The sequence below is a fragment of the Lygodium microphyllum genome, chromosome 5 (assembly GCF_053477565.2).
Source record: "Lygodium microphyllum isolate KBCC chromosome 5, Lygodium_microphyllum_v1.1.10, whole genome shotgun sequence".
Taxonomy (NCBI): Eukaryota; Viridiplantae; Streptophyta; class Polypodiopsida; order Schizaeales; family Lygodiaceae; genus Lygodium; species Lygodium microphyllum.
This window is the reverse complement of record NC_141139.1, coordinates 4,999,634-5,019,584: the sequence shown is the minus strand read 5'-3', so window position 1 is coordinate 5,019,584 and position 19,951 is coordinate 4,999,634. Positions and strand designations below refer to the sequence as shown.

The 19,951-nt window shown below is 43.8% G+C and overlaps 2 protein-coding genes across 3 annotated transcripts in view; one reads left to right on the top strand and one right to left on the bottom strand.

Annotated features, from left to right (window-relative positions):
- LOC148035467 (F-box/kelch-repeat protein At5g15710-like) overlaps positions 1 to 19,951 on the top strand; it is a 148,178-nt gene that overhangs the window by 124,707 nt on the left and 3,520 nt on the right. The window lies entirely within an intron of this gene.
- Positions 15,758 to 16,438, bottom strand: LOC148035468 (uncharacterized). The gene has a single exon (XM_087678786.1). It carries the CDS (start codon positions 16,421 to 16,423, stop codon positions 15,758 to 15,760), a length of 666 nt encoding a protein of 221 aa, XP_087534912.1. The 5' UTR covers positions 16,424 to 16,438.

The window sequence follows — 19,951 nt, the reverse complement described above, 5'->3', positions numbered from 1 at the left end:
GGTCCCAATCCTGCCAGGGATGATCTGAAGCAAGGGCAGGAAAGGGTTGTCTGCTCTGGAGCATCCGCAAAAGCTGTTCCCATAAAAGCCTATATCCCCGCGGGATCCTGTAAAGCCTCCTGGCTGTACGAAAAGATATAAGCACATTGCGACTAGCAAGGGTGGCATCCGCGACCGAAGACAAGCCCAAACGAGCCATCCGTTTGACTTATGGTCTAAGCTCATTTTTGCCTTCCCATGCAAGTAAACGCGAGACTGCCAATAATTCCAATTGAAAAGAATTCGTAGCCAAGCGATCCTCCGCTGGATGCCACTGAGCCTTTAGAAGGACCCGTTTCCAGGAACATACCAAATGATTAAGCAGCGACGAAGAAGAACTGGAGAACCTCGAATTAGCATTAAGAACATGCCACCAAGAAGTCCGGATTTGGGTATTGCCATGTAGAAGCCCATGGCTCTCAAGGAAATAACGGGCTATATCGACCCATGGATGATGATCCGAGCACATGGCGCGGAAGAGAGACCAACGGAGTGCCTGCATGTGAGTTTGGGCATCTAAAATAGCTCCGCCATCCATGCGTTTGGGGGTGCAGGCATGCGACCAAGAAATCCAGGAAATACCTGCATGCAATGAGCCCTTCTTCCATAGCATGAAGCGAAGAGACTGAGTAAGAGCATTGAGAGTCGTAGTAGTCCAGGGCAACAATGGCAAAAAATATGTCAGCATTGGCAACATAATTGTCTGGGCCACTTTGAGTCGAATATGGAAGGGCCAGGCTTGAGATTTCCAATACATAAACTTAGCCACCATTTTCTGAGAAATCCACTGCAGAAGCTGCTTTGGTGGAACGTCGACACCCAAAGGGTACCCAAGGTGCCTGACAATGGAGCCACGAGGAACAACCAGACCCTGCCAGTCCAAGGACTGCAAATCCGACTCCGTGCAGCTGAGAATGGCTGATTTGAGCGCATTGATGCGAAGGCCGGAGGCTTGACCAAAGATGCCCCAAACATCCAATGCGCGCTTGAGGTTGTCCTTGTCCGCACGCAAAATCATAAAAGTATCATCCGCCAGGGATTGGCTAATGAAGTGCTGTCCTGAAGGAAGCGACAGACCGGCCAACTGAGAAGAGGCTACCATATGGGATAACATGGAAAGAACTGGATGTGTCGCGAGGGCAAAGAATAGCGGGCTCAAAGGGCATCCTTGTCTGACAGAGTGGGCAAGTACAAATGGCTCAGTAACACCTCCATTCAGCATGACTCGCGAAGACGCCGCAGCGCTAATGGTGTAGATTAGACGAGACATCCGGGGACCAAAGCCCATAGCCGACATAAGTTCAGCGACGAAAGACCAATCCAGATAGTCAAAAGCCTTTTCCAGGTCCAGTTGAATCAGTACTACCTCCTGGTTAGAATGCCTCGCATAATCAATAGCTAGTTGAGCATTCAATACATTGTGCAGAATATTTCGGCCCTTAATGAAACCATACTGTAGAGGATGCACAATGGCCAGGAGATGCTTATGAAGCCGATTCGCCATTATTTTGGAAAAGATTTTGTACATTGAACCCATCAAGGAAATGGGGCGCCACTGTGTCAACCTTGATGGCGAAGGAACTTTTGGAAGCAGTTTAATAAGGCCTTCTTTCCATGAGGAAGGCATGATCCCGGTTTGCCACACCTGCTGAAACAAAGCCTGCAACGGTTTCGCCAGTTGGCAAAGAACTCATTGGTGAGACCATCCCAACCCGGGCTTTTATCCTTGGGCAAATGTAACAAGACGTCCATAACCTCTGCCTCACAAATATCGGACTCCATAATAGCTTGCATGTCCTGCGGTAGCTGATTGCGGACCAGGTCATAAAAACCCGAACGGGCCTGAGAGATTTGATCTGAAGGTGGAGAAGTGGTGCCGAGAAGGTCACGGAAATAATTCTTGCACATATGCACAATAGTCTGCGGATCCATGATAAGGTGACCTTCTGCATCCTCGAGTCTGGTCATATTCTCCCTAGCGGGAGAGGCGTGGAGAGCTCGAAAGAACTTATGGGTTTGACATGCATTATCTTGCAACGTCTCTGTCAGATGTTGCAGTTTGGCCTGCTGATATGATTTCAATTGGAATTCTTTAATAAGATCCGCCACTCGCATGGCCAGTGCGAGCAGAAATGCATCATCCGGAGTGTCCGCCAGCAGAGAGCGAACCAAAGCCAGCATGTCCTCGGCTGCCTTGCGACGCTGCCGACAAAGAGAGGCATGGTGGATCCCATACTGCCGAGCAACCCGCTGCACATTAGAGAGCAATCATTCAAATGACGCAGTGTCTTGAGAAGAGAAGTCGAAGAGAAATCTGTCAATCAATTGCTGCATATAGCCCTGAAAGATTGCATGCTTCAGGTAAGACGAATTGAAACGCAAAGGGAGTCTCTCCAGAAATTGCTTGAACGGGGCAATGGGCTGTGCAAGCAGCTCAAGTTGCAGAGGGAAATGGTCCGACAAGGCATATTGCTGCAACACTTTTATTTCGAGCAGCTCAGGAAGAAAATCATCATTCTGCATGATATATATACGATCCAATCTTGACCATGTTGTTGCATACTGGGCAGAATGGAAAGTAAACCCTGTAGAAGACGGGTGTAGCCAGGACCAGAGATCTTGCTTAAGGACGTCAAGAGCCAACGCCTGCCACATACGACTTTCCGGCGTATCCATCACCGAATGCTCCGATGTGGACTGGGAGGAATCCACACACATATTGAAATCCCCCATGAAGAAGCCCCGTCTGCCAAGTGACAAGGAGGTCTGCAAAGTCTGCCAAAGCGCCCGACGAGATAAGGAATCATTCGGAGCATAGAGGCCAAGTAGCCATAAGATTTTCCCTTCGAATATAATTTCAATCACCAAAAAACGGCCATGAACATCATTTTTAATTAGAACAGGCTGATATTTGTCATGGACAATCATGAGCACACCCGAATAATGCATGGCCTGTGACCCAGCATAAAACAATCTAAAGCCATGGCAATCTACCACTTTTCCGGCTTCATCGTGACTCTTGTGCTCAACAGCACACAGGACATCCCACTGATTTTCATGCAATACAGTCCACATAGCATGCTGCTTGTGTGGAGAACAAATTCCACGCACATTCCACGTGGCGATTTTCATGTATACTCAAAACAAAATCAGGTACGAGGCACTGCTTGCCTCGATTTGACTTTGTCAGCGAGAATGTCCAGGACTCCCTCGTCCAAGAAATCCGCCAACACTGCAAAAGAGTTCTGCGGACCAGATTTGGAAGTAGACGGCATATCTGCTGGCTTTGGGATGGAACGGGGATAACGACGGTCCCACGGGGTAATGACATTACCTCTGGTATCAAATGCTAGCTTAGCAGAGGGACCCTTTGAACGATCCGAAGACATTTTCCTGGCGGGCTGATGAATGGGGGCAGAGGAAACCATAGCAGGAGCCGAGCGCTCAGAAGACTGCATTTCCTTCCTGCGCATGTATGTACGCATGGAATCTTGTGATGTAGTAGGCACATTGTTCTCCATGGCCACAACAACCCTGTTGCCTTTTTTTGCACGTACTTCCACCCAATTAGTGGCGCTGGAATCCAGACCCGCAACCTGTTGTTTACCTTTGGCCAAAGCGTGGGGCTGATGGGTAGCATCCAGCGATGGGGCATCACACACCATATCCTCCATGGGCGGCACAGCATGGCCATCATGGGAAGTGTGTTGCTGTTTCGGGCATTCGGCCATAAAGTGCCCCAACTGTCCACAGGAGAAGCAATGCCCTGCAAAATTGCCCCATTTCAAACGAAAGTGTAATGGGTGCATGCCAGGGCAATTGAGGCGTAACCAGGCAGGCCTTTTTCTTGCAGTGTCCCATAGCATACACAAGCGGTTGCGATTCACAGCCCGGAGACTGGGAGGGACCAGAACAGTGCCCACAACGGCCATAGCATCCTTCAATAGTGGCCAATAAACAGCCGGACAGTTTTCCACCTCAACCCAGACCGGGCATTCACGTTGCAGCAGACGCTGAAAATCTGCCATTGGACGCCATGGAACCACATGAACCAACCGGCGTTCAAAAAACAAAGGCAGTTTAGACAGGAGAGCAGCACGGTGCGTCTCTGATTTCAACAGGACCTCAAAAAAACCCCGGGAGCCAACAAAAATCTCTTCAACACATTCCCCTTGTAGCAGATGTTGCAACCACTGGCGAATACGGGAAAGCAACGGGATTCGACCAGTGAAGAAAAGTATCACAGCGCGATCATAAAATACCGAAAAGGAGCGTAGGACAGTTTTTGGGTCCACGGTGGCGTCCAGCACATCGTCAGGTGCAGAGTCAGAAAAGACTTCCTGATTATGTTGAACATAATCGCCAAGCAAAGTGTTTGCAAATTCCAGCAAGTGTTCCCAGTCCACTTCCTGAGAGTCCACCGAATCCGAAGCAACCTGAGCATAGGACCGATCCGGAGAAACGCCTATCTCTTCCGAAGCATGCTTGGTACGTTTACCCGCAGGCTGGATGTCAGGACCAGGGGGCATCTCTTCGTTGCACGGAACCATATCCTCCGCATCAGAATCCGGGCCCAGTGCTGCCACTGTTTGATCTATGAAATCCAGATCCAAACCAGCCATCGTATATGATGTTTTGATCTCGAAGGAGGACTGACCCTCTCTGTTGCCGGCTCTCTTGCTTTCCCTTTTTTCTGTACAGAGGCGCTGTCCAGGGGTGTACTCGGCAAGGAGAGCTAATGAAAACTGAGGTTTACCTGTCACCGTGCAGGGGCAGACAGGGGAAACACAGGCCGGGCGGTCTCCACAGCAGGACGGGACAGGCTGGGGTGCCGGGCAGGGGTCCGTCAGCAGTGTCCGGGAACAGGGCGTCAGGAGGATGCTACCATGGATAGGGCGTCAGTGACAGGGCGTCTGGGCGTGGACAGGGCGGCCGGAACAGAACACGCTGGCGGCTCCAGGACAGGACACGCTGGCGGCTCCAGAACAGAACACGCTGGCGGCTCTAGGGTTTCCGCTGGCAGCGCAGGACAGGACACGAACAACGGGCGAAGGCGGGCGGAACTGCAGGCGTCGACAGTGCGGACAGGACACGAACGCCAGACGGGCTGAGGCAGAACGGCATGCGACGAGGATGCTGACGCGAGCGATAGGTGACGACAGGTGGGTCGTCAGTCTTCGACGGCGCAGGGCGACGCGACGGCAGGGCGTGCAGAACCAGGCGACCCCAGGGCGGCAAGAACCAGCGGCACCATCAAGACAACTCCTCTCTCTCTCTCTCTCTCTCTCTCTCTTTCTCTCTCTCTCTCTCTTATCTGATGAGAGATGATGATACCAGTTGTATTGGTTATGGTCTCATAAGCCACTCTGGCCTCTTAGAGACGTTAATAGATCTTTCTTTCTTTCTTTCTTTCTTTCTTTCTCTCTCTCTTTCATGAATGAGTATATATTAATATTGGAATATTTACATCCGGTCTTTAGGCCAACCAAATTGATGGATACAAGTCTCACATTTTTTATATCAGACCATTCGGTCAGCAAAGAAAAAAACACACAGATACAACTAAAAGTCTATCACAACTCTAACTCAGAAATGTCACTCAGAAAGGACAGCTGGAGTGGAGCGAACAATATCCAGCTAGGGAGTAGTGATGTTAGGAAGAACCAGATTAGCTGAGACCATAGAGGAGATTTGCGATAATACTAAACCACGAGTAGAGGCCACATGACCATGGATACCCAATACTGAATAAAAAATGAAGGCATTCCGTGTACGCGAAATATGTCATAGGGTTGTCCATCTAAGGAAATAGAAAAGGTAGGAGTAATCTGAATGCAAAGAAGACGAGGAAATCATCTTTCCCATAATCCATGAGCGAACTGATATCCGGTGCTGAGTTGCCGCGGACCACACACAGGAAACAAAACTCCAAATTTGTCTAGCAACAGGGCAAGAGACAAAAAGATGAAGCATTGTTTCATCGCATGTAGAAGACCCCCAATTAGTAGCCTCCACATTGTTGGATGTAAAGGCCCTTTACATGCTCTCTCGTGTATATATTACTTCACACATGTGAACCCACCCTAACAGGTGTAAGTGTACCGTACCCTAAGTATAAATACATTCTTTTATTCTTTGTGTGTACCACACTAGTACACACCCATCCGAGGACTCACTCTCACTCCATCACTGTTAAACACTCTTCAACTCTGAGTTATCGAACCCCTACTGTGCCTGCTCTCAGCTCTCTTTCTCTATCTGCTTCCACTTCGCCGTTGCAAACTGGTATCAGAGCCAATGGCTCATGCAAGCTGTTGAGGAATAGACCAACAGGCGTAACAGTTTGGCGGTTTGTTGAGGAGCAGGCGACATGACAGGTCAGTCAAAGAGTGCACAACAAGTCAATCGGGCTGTTGGGAAACAGGTAACAGTCGACGGTAGACTGAGGATTGACGGACAGGCGACTGCTGGTTGGGTGTAGTCGACGCCAGACTGTCAACGACAGACTGACGACAGGTGATGCTGCTGCACGACGGGGCTGCGTGACGGGACAGGAAGACTGCATGACGATTGCTTTGCGACGGGACTGGAGGCCTGCAGTAGTGTGACGGAAGAAAGACCGTGGCATGTCAGTCGTTAGGTATTCCATTGCACGAACGACAGGCAGAAAGTCAACGGCATATTTTTTTAAAAATAAAATTTCTTCACCTTATTTTCCCCTCTCTACCGGGTGTTCACACCTACAAGCATAGAGTGCAAATCTGTGCAAATCAGTCTCTTAAAATTTGGGGCTTTTCCCGAATTGGTGCCTGACACATATTGCAGTGACCTTTGGACCATAAATTGTAGACATTGAGTGCACAGGTCTCAAAAATTTTTGGGGATTATCAAATGCAAGTGAAATATTTGCTTGGATGAGCCAGTTTTTGGGAAATTGTGCATTGTTGGACCCCGAAATTTGGGGCTTTTGCAGAAATTGTGAAATTTCTGCAACATTAACCGGCACTTGATGCTCGGGATGATGTATTTATGCAATTGGAGCAGATTCACTGCAGAAATTTTGGGGTTTTTCACATTGGTGATGTATTTTTGAGTTGTTTTGAGACTGGACAGTGAAATTTGCAGCAGATTCACTGCTGAGTGGGAGTCTTTAGAGTTTTGGATGCTTCAAATGTTGAAAAAGGGCAGCTTCTCTTGGTACATGCATTGCTGAATACTCATTATGCAGTGAAACAATGGTAAATACAGCATTTGGGAATTTTGGTGATGTACTACTGAAGTGGGAGCAATGCAAATGTATCAGATTTGATTCGTGCATATACTGTAATCAGTACTTAAGACTGAAATTTGCAGCTAAACATCTGTTTCTTGGACACTTTGGAAGTACAAAAGTGTGTACTTGCTGTTATAATTCAAAAACCTTGCTATTGACTGAACTTTATTATTGCAGTTGTGTATTGCTGAAGATGGCTGGCAGTGCATCTATATCTGATACAAAGAATCTCTTTGAGATTCGTAAATTTGACGAAAATGGCTTTGATCTTTGGAAAGATCGTATGCAGGGTATACTCTTTCTAAAGGATTGTGATGATGCTTTAGAAGAACATAAGCTTATTGCTTTGTCAGATGAGGATTAGGTTAAAATGAATAAAACGGTCATTACTTACATTAAAATGGCCGTCACAGATGATAGCTTGGTTGATATAAAGGGGCTTGATACTGCCTATGTAGTTTGGGAAAAGCTTAAGGCTACTTATGAGAATACAACTCCTGTCAATCAAGTACATCTTATACGGAAGTTGGTCAACTTGAAGCTTGATGAGTCCAAACCTACCTCAAAGCATTTGAATGCTTTCACTGGTATTTTGAGTCAGTTACAGGATGCAAGTTTGCCAGCTTTTGATCTTAAATTGAGGGCTATTTTCTTGCTCATGACCTTGCCCGATTCATGGGAAGCATTGGTTGTGCCATTGAGCAATAACCCCAACTTGACATTTGATGGTGTGTGTGGTTCTATTCTGAATGAAGAGATTAGACGCAAGGTAAGTGGGAAAAACAGTGGATCAACCTACAATGTAAGAGGAAGACCTGAAAAAAGGTATAATGCTGCAAATAAAAACAAAAATCGCAGCAAAAGCAAGGAAAAACAACAAGATGTAACTTGTTATCAATGTGGTCGCAAAGGGCATAAAAAGCCCGATTGCAGCTACTTTAAAAGGGAACAAGAATGTAAGAAGCAGGCTAATACAAAAGGCAAGAAGAATGGCAAGGATGACAGCTCTACTCCTAAAGAGATAGAAAAAGTACATGTGGTATCTAGTGTTGTTATTGAGGAAATAGAAGATGTTGATTTGCTGGTTGCATTTTTAGATCCGCTTGCTATGACAGTGGAGGACATGTATATCACTAAAATAGATGTGATAGATGCTCATTGTCAACTCATGATGGTTTGTCACAATCATGGATTATTGACAACGGTGCTTCTTTTCATGTAATTTTATCTCTGGAGTGTTTTTCTACTTATGCATAAGGTAATCTTGGAAAAGTCTATATTGGTAACAATCATGCATGTGATATTGAAGGAATGGGCACCATACACCTGGCTCTGGAAAATGGTCAGGAATTGATACTTCATGATGTTAGGTATGTTCGTGGTATTAAGAAGAGCTTGATTTCTATTGGGCAGCTAGATAGCAAAGGTTACTTCACTACTATTGGTGGTGGTATGTGGAAAATACAGAAAGGATCTATGCTAGTCACTAGAGGTGGTAAAAAGGGGACTCTGTATTATCTCTACTGCAAGGCACTTCCTGGAAAGTTTGTTGGAGTTGTTGGAGTACAGTCACACATGGAGTTATGGCACGAGCGTCTTTGACATATGAGCCAAAAGGGTTTGCAGACACTCTCTTCACTTGGAAGAGTTGATGTGAAAAGCTCAAAGCTTGATTTTGTGATGATTGTGTCTTTGGTAAACATGTAAAGAGTCCCTACTCTCATGGAGCCTCTAGGAAGGCATGCATTCTGGATTTAGTCCATTCTGATGTTTGCACCATGCCAATAAGAACTCATAGTGGTTTCTGTTATTTTGTGTCTTTTATTGATGACCATTCTAGGAAGCTATGGGTCTACTTGCTTAAGCAAAAAAGTGAGGCATTGGATGCTTTTAAAAGGTTTTATGCATTGGTTAATACTCAAAAAGGCCTAAAGTTAAGATGCATAAGAACAAATAATGGGGAAGAGTATGTATCTAAAGAATTCAATAAGTTTTGTGATGACAATGGGATTAAGCGAAAGCTTACAGCTCCTTACAATCCGTCTTCTAATGGTGTTGGTGAGTGAATAAATCGCACGTTATGTGAGAAGATTCGGTGCATGCTGTCCATAGCTAATCTCTCGCAATCCTTTTGGGAAGAGGCACTTAAAACTGCAGTGCATATTTGCAACCGTTCTCCACATCGTTCACTTGAAAGTGGCATCCCTGTAGAGGTTTGGTCTGGCAAACTTGCTTCATATGACCACTTAAGAGTTTTTGGTTGCGAATGCTATGTACATGTACCTGTTGATAGCAGAACCAAACTTGACATGAAATCTCATAGAGGCATCTTCATGGTTATGGAGATGAAGGTGAAATGGGCTATGGAGTTTGGGTTCCAAGCGTAAAAAGGGTGCTACGTAGCCAGGATGTGATATTCAATGAATCAAAGCTACTGAAAAATGTCACATTTAATGACTCAGACAAAAAGAAAGTTAAATTTCAACATGATCAGTTACTTGAGCAGCCATCAACCACTGAAAATTCAGCTCCTTTTGATGCTGATTATGACAATTTGCGTATCATTTTTGAGCCAAATGAAAATGGGCAGCAAGGGGAGATTGAACATCAGCTTGAGCACCAAAATCAGCATGCTGAAAATGAATTGCAGCAGCCTGAAATTGTATTGCAGCAACCTGTACATGCAGTTCAGCAGCCAAACAATGAGGTCATTGACATTCCCTTGGATGTGGATCCACTACCTGATAACACAGATCATTGGGTAAGAAGGTCTACACGTGTCAAAAGACCTATAGAAAGATTTGATCCTTCTTTGGACCGCATTTTGCTCGTAGATGAAGGTGAGCCTCTTACTTATTAAAGAGGCCTTATCATGTGAGTTAAAGAAAAAGTGGGAGCTAGCTATGAATGAAGAAATGAAGTCATTGTATCAGAATGATACTTGGGATTCGGTTACATTGCCCAAGGATAGAAAAGCCATTCCTAACAAATGGGTCTATAAAATCAAATGTGTGGATGGAAAACCCAAATACAAAGCTAGACTTGTGGCTAAGGGCTATAGACAAAATGAGGGCATTGATTCTCGGGAAGTGTTTTCTCCTGTTGTCAAAATGACCACTGTTTGAGTGTTATTTGCCATTGTAGCATCTATGGATCTTGAACTTGATCAAATGGAAGTTAGAACTGCATTTCTGCATGGTGATTTGGAAGAAGAGCTGTATATGAAACAACCCGAAGACTGTTTTTTACATGGAAAGGAGCATTTGGTATGTAAGCTTAAGAGAAGCTTGTATGGTTTGAAACAGGCCCCTAGATAATGGTATAAAAAGTTTGATGCCTTCATGCTCTCACATGGTTTTAAAAGGAGTAGTGCAGATCACTGCTTGTATACTAAGAAGGCTGATGATGGAAGCCTTGTTATACTTGTGCTTTATGTGGATGATATGCTTATGTTGGTAAGCATAAAAGCCAGATTAATGCATTGAAAAGGCAGCTGAATTCAGCCCTTTCTATGAAGGATTTGGGTGCAACTGATCATATTTTGGGCATGTGTGTCACACGAGATAGAGAGCAACAACTCTTATCTATCTCACAAGAAAAGTACATCAACAAAGTATTTGATCGTTATTCTATGTTTGATGCTAAGCCTCTTGGTGTACCTTTTCCACCCTATCTTAAGCTTAGCAAAGTAGATTGCCCAAAATATGACAAGGCAACCAGTACCATGAAGGGTGTGCCTTATGCTTCAACTTGCGGTTCACTCATGTATGCTATGGTTGCTACTAGACCTGACATTGCTTATGAAGTAGGAGTTGTAAGCAGGTTCATGTCAAATCTTGGCAAAGCACATTGGGAAGCAGTGAAATGTATCTAACGATACCTTAAGGGCACACAGAGAAAATGTATTTGCTATGACAGGGGTACGTTGGATCTGGAGGGGTATTGTGATGCAGACGTGACAGGTGACTTTGATACTCGCAAATCTACTATCGGGTATATCTTTACCTTGACGAGTGGGGCGTTTTCTTGGTGCACTAGATTACAAAAAATAGTAGCACTCTCTACCACTGAAGCTGAATATATTTTAGCCACTGAGGCTTCAAAAGAAGTAGTTTGGCTTGGTCGTTTGGTCAAGGATTTTGGGCTGCCCACCAAAACACCTGTACTTAGATGTGATCGCCAGAGCGCTGTATGCCTTGCTAAGAATGCCATGTTTCATGCACATACTAAACATATGGATGTTCGGTATCATTTTATCAGAGAGGTTCTGGATGATGGTCTAGTCACCCTGACTAAGATCAAATCATAGGATAACCCTGCAGATATTCTCACTAAAAGTCTACCAAAGGCTCCACATGAGCATTGCAAGTTGATTAAAGGTTTTCTTAGGACCTTTAAGTGGGAGGTTGTTTTGTGTAAAGGCCCTTTACGCCCTCTCCCGTGTATATATTACTTCACACATGTGAACCCACCCTAACAGTAAGTGTACCGTACCCTAAGTATAAAAAAATTCTTTTATTCTTTGTGTCTACGAAAAATTTTGCAATATCTGACCAAGGATCATAATGCCTGCAAAAGTTCTAGCCGCAAGTGTAGATTTCTGTGTGTTAATGTTGCAAATTTTTTTATCAAGACTGGTATCTCCCTTGTGTTGGGTTTCACTTATGCCTATGCTCACAAAGGAGTGTCGGTGATCTGCAGTAGGACATTGGGGCACTTTTTACTCTCCATATGAGAGTTTTTCTCCCAGTCACATTGTTCTCTATTTTGCGTGTTTATTTTACACAGTTCGGTCACTTACTGTACTTTACACCTTTCAGGTGTGAACACACCTTAAGGCACTTACTCAACCCTAAGGTCTAAAGGTTGTACTTGTTAGTTGCTCTTATACACTTGGAAATTGCGTCGTGTGTCGAGCTCAATCTTCACTCTCATTCTCTCTCTCTACTATTCACTGTGTTTCTAGCTGAGAGCTGCCATCTCCATTTCGTACATTTGGTATCAAAGCTACAAGCTTGCTCAGTCTAGCTCAGCCTCTTGCCTTGTCCAGTTCTGTCACTACCTCGTCCAGCCCTCGACTGTAGGCTCGCCCTCCTGTACCACTGCCATTACTTGACAGCTGCGCCGCTTGTGCCCTACTCTAGCCTCACCATCCTGCAGCGTCACTGCCTGTAGAGGCTTCCGTCTGCACCAACTCGTTTCCTTGTGCGACCCACGGCAGGCCCGGCCAGAGCCACTAGCGCCAGTTCTGCCTGTGCCACCAGCTGTCGACGCTTGAGCTCTGCCTGCAGCACTGCTTGAGCTCCTCCAGCCGCTGCTCGAGCTCCGCTAGGTCCACCAGGCTGTTGCCACCAGTCTGATCAGTTCGGGCCTTCACTCGGCTCGACTTTGGCTTGGGTTTCGGAGGTAACAGGTAAAATTTATTATTTTATTTGGAGATCAAAGCTACAGCAAGAAGCCTTTTGCCAGAAAGGTGCATTTTCTGCTCTGGGAAGTGCTTTTAGGCACACATTGCAGAAATTTCTTGCAATTCGGGTCAGAAAATTTAGGGCTTTTGGATGTTTAGTAGACATTGATTCAGTCTGAAATTGACTGAATTTGTCCACTTTGGACAGCTCAATTTTGGGGCTTTTGCATTTTTTGTGTTGCTGAGCACTGTTTGTGCATTAGACAGCGTGCTATTTGCTGAAATCTGTGGGAATTTCAGCATATTGGACAATTGTGATCATGTATGACATAGTTTTGCTAATTACAACTTGGTGTAAGCTGTAATTTTTGAAAATTTGCAGATTTCCAGGTTCTTCCAGCTTTGGTTCTTGCTCTCGTGCTTTTTGAAACAAGGACATTTATCATGGCCAATCAAGGACAGAGTGATGCATTTACCTATGTATCTAAAGAGGATAGATTGGATGGCAATAACTATACTCTACGGTCCTTCATGATGAAGAATGTGCTCATTGCTAAAAATCTTTGGGAGTATGTTAGTGGTGAAGAAGTCTTTCTTGGGGTTGTGGCTCTTGCAACTCCCCAAGGAGGATATGGTTAAAGGCTAGCTCTAGCTCAGCCACTTCCCCAAAGAACAATTTGCATAGAAGGCTTGGGACACTTAGGATGCCCAAGCATTGTCATTGATTGCCTTGGCAGTTTAGTGGTTCACAATCCCGCATATACGGTTTGCTACTTCTTTACGAGTAAAGATGTGAAGATGGATGAAGGTGATGCCATGCAAGATCATCTTGACAAAATTCAAGACTTGTGTGAGTAGTTGATGAATGTAGATGAGTATTATTTTGATACACATATGATCTCTACTACTTTGAATTCCTTGCTACCCTCTTATTTTGCCTTTTACACAACCTTGATTCTCATTATGAGAATTTCTCCGTAGCCACTTATCTTTCTTCAGTTGGTTAGTTTGCTATTAGAAGAAGAGCAAACAAGGAAGAATAGTGGGGTGGATGTTGTAGCCTCTGAACAAGCTTTTATGGTGAGATAGAAGGGCAAGGGCAGCCAGTCTACAAATGCTCCGTAGAGTTCTAGAAGTTTATGCTCTTCACAGAGCAACAAGAAGCAAGGGGGCATACAAGCCAAGAAGGGCAAGTGCCATTATTGTAAAAAGCTAGGTCACTACATCACAGAATGCAAGAAACGCATTACCAAGGAGGAGTCTGGGATGTTTGTTTTTACACTTGCAGTTATGATTCTTCTTGGGCAGATAGAGTATTCAGCTCTATAGAGGATGCTAGTATTTGGTTCTTTGACAGTGTTGCTTTTAAGCACATTACATCCCGTAGGGCCGTAGGGATTTGTTTACCTCTGTTGTTACAGCTCTTGTTTGCAAATCTGTGCAATGTATCAACAATGCATCTTATCTTGTTAGAGGTGTTGGAAAGATTGTCTTAAAAAGCCATTGGTGGCTCCACTCTCCATTTGTAGGATGCATTATATTGGCTAGGGATAAAGAAGAATTTGTTGCCCATTTTTTCTTTAGCAAAGTGTGGAATACAAGTCACATTTGATGATGATAAATGCATGGTTAGGGATAAGAAATTCTTGACTTCGGTACTGGCACATTATGTCATGGACTCTATGAGTTAGATGCTTATTCGATTGATGAGTCAGTCTATTTGGCATCTACTATTAGTCTTGCTATGTCATAGGCAAAGCTATGGTATACTCGCATGGGGCATGTTAACTATGGTAGTTTGATGCTTATGCAACGTACTCAGATGTTAGATGGTTTAGCTCTCTTGGAGAGACCTCTTGAGCATATTTGTGTAAGGGATGCATTTTGGGAAAAATGCATCGGTTTTCTTTTTCTCGTGATGTTGTTTTCAAGGCAACAAGCAGTCAGTCTATTTGGCATATACTATTACTCCTACTATGTCACAGGCAGAGTTATGGCATGCTCGCATTGGGCATGTTAACTATGGCAGTTTGATGCTTATGTATTGTACTCAGATGTTAGATGGTTTACCTCTCTTGGACAAATCTTTTGAGTATATCTGTGAGGGATGCATTTTGGGAAAAATGCATCGGCTCTCTTTTCCTCATGATGTTGTTTTTAAGGCAATAGCCAGGTTGCAGATTGTGCATTCGAATGTAGATGGACCTATGTAGATAAAGTCATTGGGTGGATGTTATTATTTTGTCACCTTCATTGATGACTTTACTCGTTTTGTTGGGTCTATTTATTGGTAAAAAATTCAGAGGTGTATGATACATTTTTTGCTTTTATTGCACTTGTGAAAAATTAATCTTTCTGTTGGATTATGATTCTCTATTCGGACTAAGGGGGGGATACATGTCTTCTTTGCTGAATAAAATTTTGAAGTAAAAAGGCATTGGCCATCAATGTACTACTCAGGGTTGTCAGGTATGAAAGGTACGATATGGTACGGTACGATAAAATGCGGTTCTAATTGTTACCTTATGATTTTTATAAGGTACGGTATGATATTAGTATGAAAAAAAAAAACTTGGTTATTTTGGATTATAGATATTAGAACACATGTTTAGAGTTAAAATAAGAATGTTACTTAAGTTAATAGGATGAATATATGAGGGCAGCAAGGTAAAACCTCATGCACAACATGCGCAATGCACTACTAGAAGACAAATGGTAGTGTATACGTAATACATCATACAATAAAGCGAAGTGTAGGGTGGATGGACAAAGGGGCTCTTTATTCTTGTGTATGTGTATGCATGCATGAGAGAGAGAGAGAGAGATTTGGTAGTTTGGGGGGAGAAATGAAATGATATATTAACGTCTACAAAAGGCCAAAATAACCTATGAGACCATGAGTTACAATCATGTGTATGATGGTACAACTTTCTAGACAAAATATGTATCACAAAGCAAAATAAGAAAGGAAATTAACTATGGCAATGTGTAAAACATAGAGCTCTATCTAGTAACAATGAGCTCCAAATGGTACAATCTCATGTGGATATGGAGGGCCTAGCTGTAGCCCGAGCAATAATCCCCTGTATCCGCCTATCAAGGTGTCGTCGATGTTTGTGTCGAGGCCTAGGACGTCTGGATCGGCTAAGCTGAACGGCTCGATCAATCAATACTCCTTGTTTGTGTGTGGACTGTGGCAGTGAGAGAGGCTCTCGTGTGGACTGTGGCTTTAACTGTATTGAAGTCTTCTGAGTCTCCTTTGCAAAGAAGTCTGTGAGCTGCCTCTGTGGAGGGTCTCGGTGTCCTGGAGCGGTTGTACTCCTGAGGCGCATGTCACGAAGCCGTCGTATCTCAAGAAGAAAGAGGCCAAGGCATCGCTGATCGGTAAAATTCATGATTCTGGATAGTGGTCCAAATCCGTCTCTAAAAAGACAGTGGAAACGACCACGGACCTCATAATACTCTGCGCAGCGGCAGATATAATGCTCCTTTGTATCTAGCTCTAATTCACATATTTGGCATATGCACTCCTTTGATGGGATGGATCTATATCTGCTAGTCTCAATCTCTAGCTGATGTGAGGAGGTGTGCAACTGGCCAATAGTACATCTGATCCCATGTGAAAGGTGGGTATCCATGTATCTCGGGCGAGCAATAAATCCATCATCTGTAGTATGAAGGAAATGCTCGCGGTAGAGAGCCATCTTTGTCCCTAGCTCCTGCCCTGGAATTAACCATGTCCGCCTGATATTCAACTGGGTAAGATCCATTCTGATGATCTTGCGAATCTCTAACCGGCTCAGATCAAGAGATGGTGCATCAAGGGAGTACTAGAAGGGGGGTAACTTGTCCATGCTAAAGCCATGCAGCTCAAACCAGGCCGACATTTGTGCATAGCAACATGAAGTATCACCCCCTCTGGCAAGCTGCCTGGAGGACTCAAGGGCCAACCGTGCATACCTGTGTGTGGGTAAGTCCCGTAGGCTATGTTGGGGGGGGGGGGGGGGGGGGGGAGGGATAGGTGTGGTTGTTGAGAGGCCTGATTCATTTTCTCTCTGCTATTAGAAGGTAGAGGTTGAGCAATAGGTTTTACCTTTTTAGCGACAGTTTTGTGCTTGGTCTCCACATGCACTTTCTGGTGCTTCACTTGGTTTGGAACACATGTCTTCTTTGAAGCCTTCAATCACTTTGTACATGTCCCTTGAACATACTTTAACAACTTCATTACCTTCCTCTAGATTTGAATCAACTATGATTGCAAGCTCTCCAATAGTATCAACAAAGAAACTTCTTCAAAAACTCCTAAAATCCCTTCATCATCTTCAATCACACCACTTTCCTTCAAGATCTTTTGAACATTACCAACATGTTGCCATTCCTTCCTTTGCAAGTCTTGAAACTTTCTAAAATATATGGAACCTTTTGCTATTAGCCCTATAAATCCTGTAGAAAAAGCTTTCTTACCTTCTAAATTAGGTGATAACCTTTTTCTGTGTGTAAAGACTGGAATCTCTTGTGGCAGCATGGTTATTCATTCTTCTTGGTGGCATGTGTCTAATTTCACAAGACTTGTAAAGGTCTCTCAGTCTTTTCTCCTTTCTCATTTGATTGCCTCTTGGCAGGCGATGTTACATTTTGCACTTTGGCACCCTCTTGATTCTCATGAGGAGGAGAATTTGTTGCTAGGAGAAGTGCTGTCTACTTCCAGGTTGTTGGATTGGCCTAATAAAGATTTGCACAGAGATAAGTTTAATCGCATGGCTCGTTTGGGGTTGCAAATAGTCCTTGATGGTGTCATTCCTGGACAGGCTCGTCTTTATTCTTTTTGGCATATTCGTCAGTACTTCCGGGTACCTCGCGGTTATCATGACATTTGGTCGTCTATACATGATAGGCTTTTGAGGTTTTCCCCTTTGCCAGTATTACAACAGTCCTCTCCATGGCGTGATTGGAAGTTTGTGATTCTTGATGATTTTGAAAAAAGGTCAGCTAACCAGATTTATCATCAAATGGTGGAGGCCAAGAGATGGGTCATAGAAAAGGCTAATAAAGTATGGCATACTCGGGATAGCAAAAAGAAGTGGCAGGAAAGATTCATCCAGCTTTGGAAGTCTAAGGTTCCGTATTAGAGTAAAGTGTTCATGTGTGCAGAGGCAAAGCGGAAGTAGATAGAGAAAGAGAGCTGAGAGCAGGCACAGTAATCAAGGAGTTCGATAACTTAGAGTTGAAGAGTGTCTAACAGTGATGGAGTGAGAGTGAGTTGTCAGATGGGTGTGTACCAGTGTGGTACACCATCCTCTTTCCAAGAAAATCTTTGTCAATAGGGATGTGATTTTTGATGAATAATTAGAATTATCTCTCACTGGTTTTGACACATATCAGGTTGCAAATGATGTGTTTGAAGGCTGCTGCCTATTTCTTTTGGTGATACAATTGGAGCTTCATTAAATGAACAAATGTTCAGCCAACTGCTCCATTAAACAATGCAGAAATTCAGCCTATGGCTGATTTGAATATTCAGCAAGATGTTGAACTTGAGGTTCATCAGGAGCATGTACATAATCAAGAGGCTAGACAAATGCCTAGATAGTACTTGGAGGCTTTAAAACACAGCCATTTGGATGCTCCTCTTGTTGGTCGCAATAGAAGACCAACATGTTTGTATGATCATGCTAATACAATGGAGTTTATATGGCAGTACACACACTTGATGATGAGGAGGAGGATGCACAATAGAGTGTGCATTGGATGGCAACAATGCAAGTTGAGTTTGATTCTATCATGAAGAATCGAACATGAGGTCTAGTAGTATTGCTTGTTGAAAAGAAAGCCATTGGTACTAAATGGGTCTATAAGTTGAAAAGAAAAGTGGATGGATCCATTGATAAGTACAAATCCAAGCTTGTGGCAAAAGGCTATGTGCAAAAGAAGGGCATTGATAATGAGGAGACATTTGCTCCTACATCTTGTATAACTACCATTAGGTGTATGGTTGCTTTGGCTGTCCATTATGGTTAGATTGTGCACTACTTTAATATTAAAACTGCATTTTTACATGGGGAACTTCAAGAAGAAGTGTATGTTCAGTAGCCAATGGGTTTTGCAGTTGAAGGATTTGAACACTTGGTATGCAAGCTGAAAAAGGCTTTGTATGGTTTGAGGCAAGTTCCATGAGCTTGGTATGGAAAAATTGATGCCTTTTTATTCAGCCAAGGGCTCATTAATAGTCCATCAGATTCTACTCTTTACATATGCAAAGAGGGGGGATCCTTGTTGGTCATTTGTCTTTATGTGGATGACCTTTTGTTCACAGCGACACATGCTGATCAGATTTCAGCATTCAAGACAAAATTGTAGCAAACTTTTGAAATGTAAGATTTGGGGCTGTTCGCTTTACTATTTGGGCATTCAATTTATTCATGATGCTAGAGGCATTGGATTGTCACAGTTGAGATATATTGGTAAACTCCTTGAGAGATTTGGGTTCTAGGATTGCAAGCCAATTAGCACACCGATGATGGAGACTGGACTCAAGTTGTCTTTGCATGATGACAGTGATCTCTTTGACATTCATACATATGCTCCAACAATTGGATGACTCATTTATATTTGCAACACAAGGCCAGATATTCTGTTTGCAGTTTCAGCCTTGACCGGATATATGCACAGTCCGCGCATGCCACATTGGCAAGCTGTGAAACGTATTCTTCGTTACTTGTTGTAGGGTACTAGGACTCTTGGATTGCTTTATGCCAAGGGGGGACCGCTGCAATTACATGCTTACAATGAATTAGATTGGGCTGGTGATTTTTATTCACGGTACTCTACAAGTGGAACTTGTTTCTTTCTTTGCTCATCTTGCATTTCTTGGCTTAGCAAGAGACAATCCACTATTGCCACATTGTCTTGTGAAGTTGAATACAAGGCAGCTTTCACTACTACAGTTGAATGTGTATGGCTGAGATGTTTGTTGGTTGATCTTGATGTCTCTGTCACCACGGAACCTACTCCTTTGTTTACTGACAGTCAGAGTGCCAATGTAGCGGCACGGAACATATTGTTTCATGCACACAAGAAACACATAGAGATCCACTATCACTTTGTCAAACAGAGGTTACATGCAAGGGATATTAGCCTTGTCTATGACATCTTCACCAAAGCTCTTCCTTACGACAAATTTGAAGCATTTCGCAATGCTTTAAATTTGATCTCCTTTGGTGAATGATCCTTGT